The sequence below is a fragment of the Mixophyes fleayi genome, chromosome 4, assembly GCF_038048845.1.
Source record: "Mixophyes fleayi isolate aMixFle1 chromosome 4, aMixFle1.hap1, whole genome shotgun sequence".
NCBI classification, from domain to species: Eukaryota; Metazoa; Chordata; class Amphibia; order Anura; family Limnodynastidae; genus Mixophyes; species Mixophyes fleayi.
This window is the reverse complement of record NC_134405.1, coordinates 4233396-4248292: the sequence shown is the minus strand read 5'-3', so window position 1 is coordinate 4248292 and position 14897 is coordinate 4233396. Positions and strand designations below refer to the sequence as shown.

Here is a 14897-nt window from a genome sequence, read left to right as displayed (position 1 = left end):
ACTTGTAGTGAGGGGTGTATTGCAGAAATAAACAGAATGGATGTAGTACTGTAAAAAGAAGGGGGTGTTTTTAAATAACTATGTAGATTGCAAAACCACAGAAGACACACTGACTCGCACTGCAGTAGTCACACCCTTAGTGCAAGGTTCACGTCCACTTCATGGCCCATGGAACTTCATGGTGAGAAGAGTGAAGACTTCACTACAACCACTTTATAACCATCAATGTATAAACTTTTCAGTCTGTCTCCTAATACTGCCTGGCTTAGCCTCTAATTAGTCTTTAATTACATGTTGCACTTTTCTGTGATGGTGTTAAAGTTTTTATTTGGTCACGTTGTAATAAACTTGTCATGCAAAACAAAGAACAATAGTAGACGCGCTCATGCGCCTAAACGGCAAACAGTGGAGAACACCCCATATGCGTCCAGTGCGGCAGTGCTATCTTACCCTACAAATTCCTGCGATTACCCTTATGAACAGGTACAAAGAAGGCATGTGTCATCACCAAAGAGAATTTACGCTGTTTGTAAATGTGTCCTTTGATGTTTAGTGCATAACGTGGGTGGTGGGGGCATGGTTAAAAAGTGCCGTCTGTCAGAGAGGTGAGATTCCCAACAACAAATGTTTTACAGAGCCTGGTCAGTTATAACCTTCAAAACTATTTACATTTGTGAAATGGCAAACAAATTCTTCTGGTATCAACTTTTGAACCTGCTCTTCATTTTAGTATATTCAGTTTGCCAAAAACATACCAGATTTGAGTTGTTATTATTATTATTATTAATTTTTATTTATAGGGCGCCACTAGGTGTCCGTAGCGCCGTACAGGGACAAACAAAATTACAATACGAGGTGAGACAGCACAGTACAGTAAACAATAAGCACAGTAACTCAGTGAGCTCAAAGCACAGCTAGGGGGGTGGGGGTGGGGAGAGGGGAAGGTCCTCCTAAGACAGAGTCCAAGAGGGAGGGCACGGGTGACAGGGAGACCCCCAGAGGGGGGAGGAGGGAGCGAGAGGGGACAAGGGGAAGAGGGTCCTCGAGGAGGAGGGCGAGGTAGCTGGAGAGCAGAGTTAAAAGTGGTGAAGACAGGAGGAGAGAAGACCCTGCTCAAAGGAGCGTACAATCTAATGGGTGGGGTAGACAGACAGAGAGACACAGGGGAGAGAAGGAGGAATGGAGGATAAGGGAAGGGGAAAGAGGGGAAGAGGCAGAAGAAAAGGTAGGAAGTTAAGTGGGAGACTGAAAGGCTTTAAGAAAAAGGTGGGTTTTTAAAGCCCGTTTGAAACTGGACAGATTAGGGGACGTTCTGATGGAGGGAGGGAGCTTGTTCCAGTGAAGGGGGCAGCGCGGGCGAAGTCTTGGATACGCGCATGGGAGGAGGTGATCAGGGGGGATGAGAGGCGACGGGCATTGGCAGAACGGAGAGGGCGGGATGGAGCATGAATAGAGAGGAGGGTGAAAATTTAGGGTGCAGTGGCGTTGGCGAGGGCCTTGTATGTAAGAGTGAGGAGCTTGAACAGGATTCTGTAGGGGAATGGGAGCCAGTGAAGGGATAGGTAGAGGGGGGAGACGGAAGTGGAGCAGCGAGAAAGGAAGATAAGCCTAGCGGCTGCGTTAAGTACAGATCGAAGGGGAGCGAGATGAGAGAGGGGGAGGCCAGTAAGGAGGAGGTTGCAGTAGTCCAAGCGGTAGATGATCAGAGAATGAATAAGACATTTGGTGGCATCTTGGGAGAGGAAAGGCCGGATGCGAGCGATGTTCCGCAGCTGGAAGCGGCAGGATTTAGCAAGAGAGAGAATGTGGGGGCCAAAGGAGAGATAGGAGTCGAAGATGACACCGAGGCAGCGAAGTTGGGGGACAGGGGAGATATAGGTGTTGTTGACAGTGATAGAGAAGTCAGAAGGGGGCGAGGTGTGAGGGGGAGGAAAGACTATGAGTTCAGTTTTGGCGAGGTTAAGTTTGAGGACTCAAGGTGACATCCAGGAGGTGATGGCAGAGAGGCAGGCGGACACCCTAGAGAGGAAGGAGGGAGAGAGATCAGGAGAGGAGATGTAAAGTTGAGTGTCGTCAGCGTAGAGGTGGTAGTTGAGGCCATAGGAGCTGATGAGTTCACCCAGGGAAGAGGTGTAAAGAGAGAAGAGTAAGGGACCCAAAACAGAGCCCTGAGGGACCCCGACTTGAAGGGTGGACGGGGGGGAGAGAGACCCAGAGACGGAGAAGGATCGGTCAGCGAGGTAAGACGTGAACCAGGACAGGACTGGGCCGGAGAGGCCAAAGGACTGGAGGGTGTGGAGGAGGAGGTGGTGTTCAACTGTGTCGAAGGCTTCTGAGAGATCAAGGAGGATGAGAAGGGAGATATGGCTCCTGGCTTTAGCGGAGAGGAGATCATTGGTGACTTTAGCCAGGGCAGTTTCAGTGGAGTGAAGGGGACGGAAACCAGACTGGAGAGGATCAAGGAGGGAGTGTTCAGAAAGGTAGGAGGAGAGACGGCTGCAGACGAGCCTCTCGAGAATTTTAGAGGCAAAGGGGAGAAGAGATATGGGGCGATAGTTAGAGGGAGAAGTGGGGTCAAGATTAGGTTTCTTAAGGATGGGGGATACGAGAGCATGTTTGAAGGAGGAGGGAAAGATGCCGGTGGAGAGGGAAAGATTAAAGAGGTGAGCGAGGTGGGAGCAGGTGGTGGTGGGGGAAAGGGAGCAAAGAAGGTGGGAGGGGATGGGATCCAGGGGACAGGTAGAGGGGGGGAGGATGAAATGAGAGAGTGGACTTCCTCGCCCGTGGTGGGGCGGAAGGAGTGGAGGGGAAGGTGGCTAGAGGGGGAGGACGGAAGAGTGGGGGGGGTGGACGAGAGAGCGGAGGAGGAGATTTCAAGTCGGATGGCCTCAATTTTCGAGGAGAAAAAGGAGGCGAAGTCGGAGGCAGTCAGGGAGGAGGGGGTGGGGCCAGGAGAGTTCTGAAGGTGGCGAAGAGGCGGCGGGGGTTAGAGGATTGGGAGAAGATGAGGGACTTAAAGAAAGATTGTTTAGCGAGTGAGAGGGCAGAGCTGTAGGAGTTGTTAACCTCACTGGAATGTTTTGTTCACTTCCCACCCTGATGATGGAGTTGTTAACCTCACTGGAATGTTTTGTTCACTTCCTACCCTGATGATGTAATTGGCAGAGTCCCTCCCACGGTAAGAGTTTCCTCTAGTCTTCAAACCTTCAAGTGTTCTCTGAAAACCCACCTCTTCAAGCAAGCTTATAATATTCCTCAATCACCCTCTTAATCTCCCTAGGTTACCCTATTACCACCCTCTACACAGCTAACACAAGACAACAACCCTCTGACCACCTGACCAACATTGCTGTGTGACTGGATCACATAACATACAAATCACTTTTTATCCTTTGCAATCTGGCTGGACCAATATGCAATATGTAGACTTAACCTCATGTATCCAAACCCCATTGTCCCATAGATTGTAAGCTTGGGAGCAGGGCCCTCTCACCTCTCTGTCTGTCTGTATTACCCAGTATTGTTTTATTACTGTATTTGACCCCAGTTGTAAAGTGCTACGGAATATGATGGCGCTATATAAATAAATGTTGCTGATGATGATACTTTGACCTTTTGTGGATATAATGCAATTATCAATTTTCTGCCTTCATCTTTTATTCAGATTTAAATGTACAGAAATAACCTTGCTGATATAGAAAAAGGCCTAGTTCAGGTTTTCCCCGAATTTGACTTATGGATCCAGTGTAAGCTGTGTCTAAGAGCTAAAGTGTCAGCATCTATTAAATCCAGATTAGACCATAGGTCTCACAGTCTCTCTGATGTCCTTCAACGGACTGTTCAGGATCATTGTTAGTTAGAGAGAAGGGGGAAACTAAATGTGCACTTTTGTTTGTAGAACATGTAATTGCATCAGCCTGACAGAAAAGTACTTGTTAGAATCTCTGGAAGTAACTATTTATCGTAAAGAAGATCCTCGCTTTTCCATATATATTAAACAGAAAATACAATGTATTTATTCCAAAATACTGTCACAGAATCATTGTATGTTTACTTGAGTAGTATCTAACCTGATGTACTGTCTGCAATCATGTTGGTGCTTTGGGATACATCATTATTATTTCACCAAAGAAATTGCAAAGTTATGGGGAAACTGAAACTCGGCCTCTCCACAGTTAAAGGAAAATCCACCTATAATCTGTCTTTTTGCAATTATCTATGGCAAGGTATTACAAATGTTTCCTATAGAACCTTCCAACATAAAGTACAGTCAGCGTGTGCGGGCATAATGCTAGTAGGGCTACAGGGGACTTTCTTTGGCTGCAGCACAAAACCTTTCCCTCTGAGAATATAGGACCTGCCAAACTCTTATCGCTGCTCCATTCACCCAACATCATTCAGATTCTCATCATGTGACCTTGGCTGATTATTGCAGTGGGATTGTCCCGTGTTCCCCTTTTGCCTGAGTGAGAAGGTTTTTGCTGGCAGAAGCCGTCCCCGGCCTTGCAGCCTTTACAGCTACATAACATAGCTGTAATTAGGTAAGTAAAGCAGATAGGTAGTTTAATGTACAATCGTTAAGATGCCCGTGCGATGATCTTTTACTCAGTTATATTCTATGAAACGTACAAAAGATGGGGATCTACAGATCATCCGAAATAGGGTTGCTCAAGTTTTGAATACTAAACAAATTTCCTTTCTACACAAGCTCAATATTTATATTTTACCAGATTTTGCTGGTTCAGTTTCATTCATATGATTGCATGTGTAGGCTGCTTAAGTTGTGTCAGTGGAATTTTATTTGCTATGAAATGATAAAGATGATGTTAACCTTCAAAAATTATTAGATCCAGTGTTCAGGAAAATAAAATGTACTTTTATTCTACAAAATAATGTAAGAATGAAGTCCTTTGGATTCATGTTTAATATTTACATGTTAAAATTGATCTGATTATAACCTTACAAAACATACATTGACTTCTTTTGTAAGAAATTCCCCTTGTAGTTGACAGAGTATAAGCTATATTTGATAATCAGAGTAGAGCTGACTGGTTTTTTCACTTTGAAAATGGACAGCCTGGAGTCCTGAAGCTGGATGTATGTTATACATAGCATGGCATGCAAATACTTTTCTCCCAAGGTCTTTGAAAATATAATCTACTTATTTATACAACCTAAGACATAAGCCTTCATTATAACAACTCGTGTTACTACATATAGCTCTCTGTAACTCGCCCCATGGCGTCTTATGACTCCTCTATAATTAGTGCTATAATTCTATATGGATAAACAGCCCCACATTAACTCACCATCACTTTTTCCTGTTCAATGGCAGATCGGATGAATTGATCCACTATATCGCAGGCTGTCGGGGAAGCAGTAACAAGCCTCACATTAACAAGCAACATTTGTAGCAGGATAAGTAAACCTGTAAAATATAACACACAATATTAATGTCAGCTGTGTCGGATGTGCAATGAGTTGTTTATTTGCATAGGACTCTCCACAAGTGTGAAATGTGGTACAACTCACAGAACACTGGTAAGAAGTTAGTCTGCACAGGAAATATTCATAGGGATGCAATTTCTATGGAGTCAGAAAATCCACACTTGTGTTATCAAGATTAGTATTGGGAAGTCAGAAGATCAAAATGAAGAGTATGATATTGGATATAAGGAGATAAAAGATCCGGAGTCCTTGCTATGAGGACCCAAAAGGCTCATCACTGTGGTATTTGAGGACAAAGTCTATACACTACAATGAGCCAGACCACTCAGATATAAGCTATAGGCAGAACCAGTGCTTATAAATGAGAACATAGAGGAACCAGAGATTGGCTGCAAGCATCCAGAACATCATAACATTAGTATTATGGGATATCCGAGGAGCAACTAAAAGTGTTGATGATGTCAGAAGATTGACAATGGAGTGTGTGATTTTGCCTAAGAACACAGCCATGAATATAGAATGATACCAAAACATCCTCCAAGAGCAACTTCTCCCAACCATCCAAGAACAGTTTGGTGATGAACAATGACTTTTCCAGCATGATGGAGCACCTTGCCATAAGGCAAAAGTAGTAACTAAGTGGCTTGGGGATCAAAACATCAAAATTTTAGGTCCATGACCAGGAAACTCTCCAGACCTTAATCCCATTGAGAACTTGTGGTCTATCCTCAAGAGGCAGCTGGACAAACGAAAATTCACAAATTCTGACAAACTCCAAGCATTGATTAGGCAAGAATGGGCGGCCATCAGTCAGTATGTGGCCCAGAAGTTGATTGACAGCATGCCAGGGCGAATTGCAGAGGTCTTCAAAAAGAAGGGTCAACACTGTAAATATTGACTCTTTGCATAAACTTAATGTAATTGTCAATAAAAGCCTTTGATACTTATGAAATGCTTGTATTTGTATTTCAGTATACTATAGCAACATCTGACAAAAAGGTCTAAAAACACTGAAGCAGCAAACTTTGTGAGAACCAATACGTGTGTCATTTTCAAAACTTTTGGCCATGACTGTACATGTTACCAACATCTGTGCCCAATAGAGACAACCTTCCCTGAACTTAGTTCCCACCAACAGCAACACATAACATCTTGAATCCTACCACCACACCTTCTCTACCAAGTGTCTCTAATTCAAGGAGAGAGTTTGCTCCATTCTCTCAGCTCAAACAGTTCTCATGCTACATACTGGAAGAGTAGAATACACCACTAGTAGTCTTCTCTTACAATGGGCTGTAATTTCACCATGGGATGGTTAGAGAAGAAATAAGTGCGCACTATTATATATGGTACCAGCTGCTTGACAATATAACCTTATACGCATACAAAACAAAATGTCAGTTGTTTTCTCTGCTTGTCCCCAAACACTGCATATCTGTGGGTATCTAGCAAAATGAAAACATGAGGTATTGGTTCATATTTTGATCAAAACATTTAAGACAGCATCCCATCATTAAGGGCACCTCATTATATGCAGCTCCTACACTGACCTACATGCTTCAAACACCATTAAAATGCAGTTAAAATCAGGACCTGTTGGACTTGCATACATTGAGGTACCATTGACACTGGGATGCATGCTTAAATGTTTTGATCAGAATATGAACCAATACCTCATGTTTTCATTTTGCTACATCAACATACAGTGTTGAGAACAACTATCTTGTTTGGATGGGTAGACGTTGAGGTCCAGCTCTTTTTGCTAGTCCATCCCCAAGCTAAAATGTTAAATTCCATTACCATTATGATGGTTTTGATGAAAAGACAGACATGCGATTGTGTTGTGTAGCTATTAATGCTTTAAACCAGCTATAGAACAGTTGCTAAAACAGGTCTGTACGACTGATACTGACATGAGTATGTTAGGGATCACTAGCCCCTTCTGGAAGCCCACAATATTTGAATAGCCACACAATAAAGTGTAAGAATTAAATGTTTCAGGACATGGTGTGACTTTTACTTTATGAATAAAATGGATACTTAATCCATCCATCCATTCCATTCACAAACTGCATCTATTAATACCTTCATTCACTGACAAAATTCACAAATCAGCTTCCTCAATCCTAACGTTAAAATAACTCTATTTCTTCCTGCTATGTTAGATTATTGATCTGAAGAAAGTACTTCAATGCAAAATAGCCAAGTATGAGTAAGCAATGTATAATTGCACACAATACTCAACACTATTAAGATTTTGAACAATAAATCCATAAAGGAAAAAAATTAATCAATAGAAAATTTCAAATGTAAATAATATACTGGTCATCTTTGTTCAACACCATGAAGCACATGTCATGATATTACAAACCTCGCTTCAATATTATTCCGAAATAATTTTTCACTTTGCATCAAAGTCTCTCAGCCAGATCATAATCAGGGCTGAAACCAAAACTAACCGAGCAATGTCCCTGAGATATCTATACATCTAACCCTGAGACACCTATACTGACTCCTCTCGGGTCCACTTCAAGAGAAAATACAAAAGAAAATACACAAACAGCCTAAATACATAGTCTCAGGGTTGTTTCCATTTGAAATACTTTAAATGTCCTTTTAGTTTTAAAGAAACACATGACTTATATTATATGGTTGATTCACATTCATTCTTTGCAGGGTGGATTAATGTAGAACAAATCTGGAAATTCCATTTAATGTCTCACATAATGGAAATGTAAGAATGTCATGTATGTGATGTAGTTTTTCTATGTAAGTTGCAATAACAGGTTGAGCCCTTGACCATGGTTTCTTTAACCCTTCATATTAGTAACCTGCTATTTGCAACACAGTGATTCCTAGTAATCTGTGAGTTTAGAGCTTCCTGGAGGGAAATAAGAGAAAGGTTTATGAACTCTGTCCTTCAGCTAAGAAACTCTTCCTAGACCAGCTTATATGGGGTCCTCTACAAATGTAGGGCTTATTCCTCCAATCAATCAGTGTGTATCAATAGTGGCCATGATTTAAAATGCCCTTCATAAATCAAGTACAATAAAGAAATATATAAAAACAGGAATAGCAAGTATGAATGAATACAAGGAAAAAAACAACAAATTTATAAGCGGGTTCTATTTTCGAGCTCTCTCCAAATGCTGTATACTTTCACCTGTGGGCATGCCAATAAGGATAGCTCTCTGCGCTACTTGGCCAGAGGTATGCGGACACCCCTTCTATTATGTGTGTTTGGCCATTTCAACCACACCCATTACTATCAGGTGGAGAAAATCCAGCACACAGTCATGTAATCTCCAAAGTCAAATATTATCAATGGAATGGGTCGTACTGAAGAGCTCAGTGCCATTCAAAGTGTCACTGTCATAGGACGCCACCTTTCCAACAAGTCAGTTTGTGAAATGTTTGCCCTGCGAGAGCTGCCTCGATCAACTGTAAGTGCTGCTATTGTGAAGTGTAGACATCTAGAGCAGCAACAGTTCAGTAGCAGAGCAGTAGGCCACACAAACTTACAGAAAGAGACCATTGAGCGCTAAACTGCGTGGCACGTAAAAATCGTCTGTCCTCCATTGCAGCACTTGTCACCATGCTGCTGGAAGCAACATCAGCACAAGACCTGTTTGTGGGAGCTTAATGGGTGGGTTTAAATATGCGAGCACCATTGTAAAGCATGCCGCCATTGTACTCAGTGGAACCACTTTCTTTGGAGGGATGTATCACACTTCAGTATCTGGCAGTCTGACAGATGAATCCAGGTTTGGCAGATGCCAGGAGAACGCTTCCTAACAGATTGCTGTAAAGTTTGGTGGAGGACAAATAATGGGGTTGGTTTTCATGGTTTGGTCCGGGGCCCTTAGTGTCACTGAAGAGAAATCTTAATACTACAGTATACAATGACTAAAGTCATTGTCTAGAGAATTGTGTGCTTCCAACTTTGTGGCGACACTTTATGTAAGGACCTTTCCTGTTTCAGTATGACAATGCCCCCGTGCACAAAGCGAGGTTCATCTTGTGGCTGACTTCATATACAGCTATCTTTTTTGCTATCTATTTTAAATCTACTTGTTGGAATTACTGTCATGTTTGAAAAAGAAATTCCACGTTATCTTTTTTTTTATGGCATATTTTAATAAATTCCATTTTGGGTAAGGGTTTAATTCATCATCATCAACATTATATAGCGCAAGCAGATTCCGTAGCGCTTTACAATTGGGAACAAACAGTAATAAAACAATACTGGGTAATACATAAAGACAGTTAGTGAAGAGGGCCCTGCTTACAATCTATGGTATCTCCCCCATCCACCTTCTTGTCTCCGTCATATACCGTCCCCCAGGCCCTACCTCTCTTTTTCTTGACAACTTTGCCGCATGGCTCCCCTATTATCTTTCCTCTGACCTTCCATCCATTATACTAGGAGACTTTAACATCCCTATTGACAACTGCTCTGACCCTGCCACCATCAAACTTCTCGCCCTTTCCTCCTCTCTAGGCCTTACTCAGTGGACCTCCTCCCCCACCCACTGTCTTGGTCACTCCCTCGACCTTGTCTTCTCTCATCTCTGCGGTCTCTCTGACTTCTCCAACTCTCCCTTCCCACTCTCTGACCACCATCTCCTCTCCTTCACTCTGTCCTCCTTCCCCGCTCCCACCTTGCCTAAAGCCACCCTCACCAGGCGCAACCTTGATGCCATTGACCCCATCTCTTTCTCCTCCTCTCTTGAAACTCTCCTATCACCGCTGCTCTCTATAACCTGCCCTGATCAGGCGTTCTCTGTCTACAACAAATCCCTCACTACTGCCTTAGACGCTGTCGCCACGGCCTCTTCTATCCGCCGCCGACGCCTTATTCCCCAACCCTGGCACTCCAAACTTACCCGCTTCCTTCAAAAATGGTCTCGCACAGCTGAACGCCTCTGGAGGAAATCTCGTTCCCTGGCTGACTTCCTCCACTTTAAATTTATGCTCTCCTCTTTCTGCTCTGCCCTGTCCCTTGCTAAACAATCCTTCTTTAAGTCCCTCATTTCTTCTCAGTCCTCCAATCCACGTTGCCTCTTTGCCACCTTTAACTCGATCCTCTCTCCCCCCCTCCCTCTCTCCCACCTTCCCTCTCCGCCTCTGACTTCTCCACCTTTTTCTCTTCCAAAATTGAGGCCATCAGACTGAACATTTCCTCCTCTAATCCCTCTCCCGCCACCACCATCGCTTCACCGCCCGCTATTAATCGGCTCTGGTGCTCCTTCACCCCTACATCTGGTGATGAAGTTCGCTCCCTTATTCTTTCCTCTCCACCCTCTACCTGTCCTCTTGTTCCATCCCCTCTCACCTCCTTCGCTCTCTCTCCTACTGCCTGCTCTCACCTGGCTCACCTTTTCAACTTATCACTCTCCTCTGGCATAGTCCCCTCTTCATTCAAACACGCTCTCATCTCTCCAATCCTCAAGAAAGCCAATCTTGACCCCACCTCCCTTGAAAATTATCACCCTATCTCTCTTCTCCCCTATGCCTCCAAATTACTCGAGCGGATTGTCTGCAGCCGCCTCACCAGACACCTCTCGGTCAACTCCCTCCTTGACCCCCTCCAATCTGGCTATCGCCCCCTCCACTGAAACTGCCTTGGCGAAAGTTACTAATGATCTACTATCAGCCAAAGCCAAGGGTCACTTCTCCCTACTCATCCTCCTCAACCTCTCCGCGGCCTTCGACACTGTAGACCACCCCCTCCTGCTGCAAACTCTTCTCTCTCTCTGCCTTTCTGGTTCTGTCCATGCCTGGTTCACCTCATACCTTGCTAACCGCTCTATCTCTGTATCCACGTCTGGTTCTTCCTCCACCCCCTCCCCTCTCCCTGTTGGAGTCCCTCAGGGCTCTGTTCTTGGCCCTTTACTCTTTTCGCTCTACACTTCCTCCCTTGGCGCTCTCATCTCCTTACGGTCTTCAGTATCACCTCTATGCTGACGACATTCAACTCTACATATCTTCTCCTGTTCTTTCCTCCTCCCTCCTCTCTCGTGTATCTGACTGCCTCTCAGCCATCACCTCCTGGATGTCCTTGCGCTTTCTTAAAATTAACATCTCTAAAACCGAACTCATTGTCTTTCACCCACCTAGACTCCCTTCCCACCATGACCTCTCTATCGTTGTTAACAACTCCACCATCTCCTCTGTCACCCAACTCCGCTGCCTTGGGGTCACTCTTGACTCCTCTCTCTCTCTTTTGCCCCCCATATTCAATCCCTCGCCCAAGCCTGTCGCTTCCAACTCCGCAACATTGCCCGCATCCGTCCCTTCCTCTCTCAGGATGCCACCAAAACTATCATACACGCACTCATCATCTCCCGCCTTGATTACTGCAACCTCCTCCTTACTGGCCTCCCCAACTCCCACCTCGCACCCCTCCGCTCTATACTCAATGCGGCTGCTAGACTCATCTTCCTTTCACGCCGCTCCTCCTCTGCCTCTCCTCTCTGCCTTGCATTATACTGGCTCCCTTTCCCCTACAGAATCCTTTTCAAACTCCTTACCACCACGTACAAGGCTCTCTCTCAGTCTACGGCCCCTTATATCTCTAACCTCCTCTCCATTCACACTCCTGCCCGCTCCCTACGCTCAGCTAATGACCGCCGCCTCTCCTCCACTCTTATTACCACTTCCCACTCCAGAATCCAGGACTTCTCCCGTGCTGCCCCCCTTCACTGGAACGACCTCCCTCGCTCCATCCTTCTCTCTCCTAATCTGTGCTCCTTCAAACGAGCACTCAAAACTCACCTGTTCCTCAAAGCGTACCAACCTTCTACCTAACCCCGCATCTCCTCCTAACGCTCTATCCTCTCTCCTCCCGGTCCTTCTCCCCACACTTCAACTTCCTTCAATTGTGTCTGGTTCGTTTCACCCACCCTTAGGATGTAAGCTCGAATGAGCAGGGCCTTCTTCCCTCTTGTCTCCACACCTTTTCTTCTACTCCGCCTCTACTGCATTAACCTGCCTGGAGTTTCTGAAGCATTGGTATTTTTGTTTATTGTTCTGTACTGTCTCACCCTGTATAGTCTACTGTTTGCTTTGTGTACGGTGCTGCGGAAATCTTGTGGCGCCTAACAAATAAATGATGATAATAATAATATTAATGGTACAATGGTTTGAGACACAGGGGCATGTGCTATATCATATTGAATATTTGTCCAGCTAGAATGCAAAGGTAAAAAGTATTGAGTGGACTGTATGCTCAGTTCCACAACTATGTTGGTCAGAGGGTTGTTGTCTTGTGTTAGTTGTGTAGAGGGTGGTAATAGGGTAGCCTAGGGAGATTAAGAGGGTGGTTGAGGAATATCATAAGCTTGTCTGAAGAGGTGGGTTTTCAGAGAACGCTTGAAGGTTTCTAGACTAGAGAAAAGTCTTATTGTGCGACGGAGGGAATTCCACAAAATCCTGTCACTAAGAATGGGAGGAAGTGATGAGAGTGGAAGAGAGATGCATATCTTGTACAGAACGGAAGAATAGAGTTGGGAGATATTTTGATACGAGTGAGGAGATGTATGTCGGTGCAATTTTGCTGACAGCCTTGTACGTTAGTAGAAGAATTTTATATTTAATTCAATAAAAAAAAGGCATCCAATGTAGAGACTGACAGAGTGGCTCTGCAGAGGAAGCTCGATTTGCAAGGAAAATCAATCTAGACGTTGTGTGCAAAATAGATTGTAGGGGTTAACAAGTCTGATTTTGGGAAGACCAATAAGGAGGGAATTGCAATATTCGATGCGGGAGATGAGTGCATGAATTAAGGTTTTTGCGGTGTTTTGTGTGAGATATGTGCATATTCTGGAAATGTTCTTTTAGATGTATGTAACATGATTTAGATATAGAGTCGATGTGGGGAACAAATGATAATTGTGAGTCAAGGATTACACCTAGGCAGCGAGCTTGTGGGGTGGGATTTATGGTCATGTTATCAACAGAGATAGAAATGTCAGGTATGCTCTTGTTGGTGGGTGGGAATATTATTAACTCTGTTTTAGAAAGATTGAGTTTGAGTTGGTGAGAAGACATCCAAGATGAAATGGTAGAAAGACAGTCAGTAATGCGAGACACATATGGTGAGGGATCAGGAGAGGATAGATAGATTTGTGTATCATCCGCTTAGAGATGATCCGCATAGAGCCTATTAGTTTTCCAAGAGAAGTGCTGTAGATAGAGAATAGCAGAGGACCTAGGACTGAGCCTTGTGGTACTCCAACTGATAAAGAAAGCTTAGCAGAGGTGGATCCAGAGACATTAACACCGAAAGAGCGATTAGAGAGGTAGGATGAGAACCAGGATAGGACAGTGCCTTCAAGACCTAGGGATTGTAGCATTTGTATGAGGAGAGAGTGGTCAACAATGTCAAATGCAGCAGAGAGATCCAGGAGAATTAGAAGAGAGTAATGGTTATAATTTTTTGACATCCTTGATCAGCGCAGTCTCTGTGGAGTGTTGAGAGCGAAAGCCTGACTGAAGATGATCCAGTAGTTTGTTTGCTGTAAGAAAGTGTGTGAGGCGAGTCTAGGCAATTCTCTCGAGAAGCTTGGAGAGGCATGGGAGCTGAGAGATGGGGCGGTAATTTGAGAGAGAGTTAGGGTCAGAATTTAGTTTTTTTAGAATTGGAGTAATCACTGCATGCTTGTATAGTGATGGAAAGATACCAACAGAGAGAGATAGATTATAGACTTTAGTTAGAGGTTAAATGACCACAGGAGACAGGGACCTACCAATTTGTGAGGGAATGGGATCAAGAGGACAGGAAGTAGCGTAGTAAGATAACAAGAGAGTAGAAACTTCCTATTCATTTGTGGGATCAAATAAACAGAGAGTGTCAGAGGGTGCTACAAAGGAATTGAGCTGATTGCTTGTTGAGGGAGATGATACCATTTCTAGTCTGATCTTATCAATTTTTTTCCTTGAGTTAGGAAGCAAGAATCCTGTGCACTGATGGTAGTCGGAGCGTTTTAACTTTTTTGGTACACTATAGTGATGTAAGGCCATTAGGAACAGGTCATGACGTATTTTTCCGGTTGGATATTTTTTTTTTTATATATACATTGGACCTCAATACAAAAATCACATTTCAAGATTGACAATTAGGGGTTGTCAATCCGATCAAATTAAGATGCAATGTGGATACGTCAAGGATGTTCTTTATCTGCTTTATATTTTGCACTAGCAATGGAAATTCTGCCTGAGACCGTTAGAAAAGATGAAAATGTGCCGACTGTTAACACTGCAAATTAAACCTTTTATCCAGATGACGTATCTCGTAGCAAACGCTATAATCTCTTTAGCAAACCTACATAAACACCTAGATTTTTTATATGGACTCATGAAAAAAGGCTTGTGTAGAAAAAACTTTAGGCCTTACCTATAAATGTATCTATTGAAAATCAATACATTCTAAAAAATAAATTCACTTT

General features: G+C 43.8%; 1 protein-coding gene and 1 long non-coding RNA gene across 2 annotated transcripts in view; one reads left to right on the top strand and one right to left on the bottom strand.

The window, feature by feature from the left end:
• Window positions 1-6400, top strand: part of LOC142150963 (uncharacterized) — a 39658-nt gene extending 33258 nt beyond the window's left edge. Inside the window, exon 3 of the long non-coding RNA XR_012691114.1 lies at window positions 4436-6400. This is a non-coding gene — a long non-coding RNA (uncharacterized LOC142150963). The remainder of the gene's footprint in view (window positions 1-4435) is intronic.
• Window positions 1-14897, bottom strand: part of EPO (erythropoietin) — a 42572-nt gene that overhangs the window by 4755 nt on the left and 22920 nt on the right. The window contains exon 2 of the mRNA XM_075206170.1: window positions 5310-5428. Coding sequence (XP_075062271.1) covers window positions 5310-5428 — 119 coding nt within the window. The remainder of the gene's footprint in view (window positions 1-5309; window positions 5429-14897) is intronic.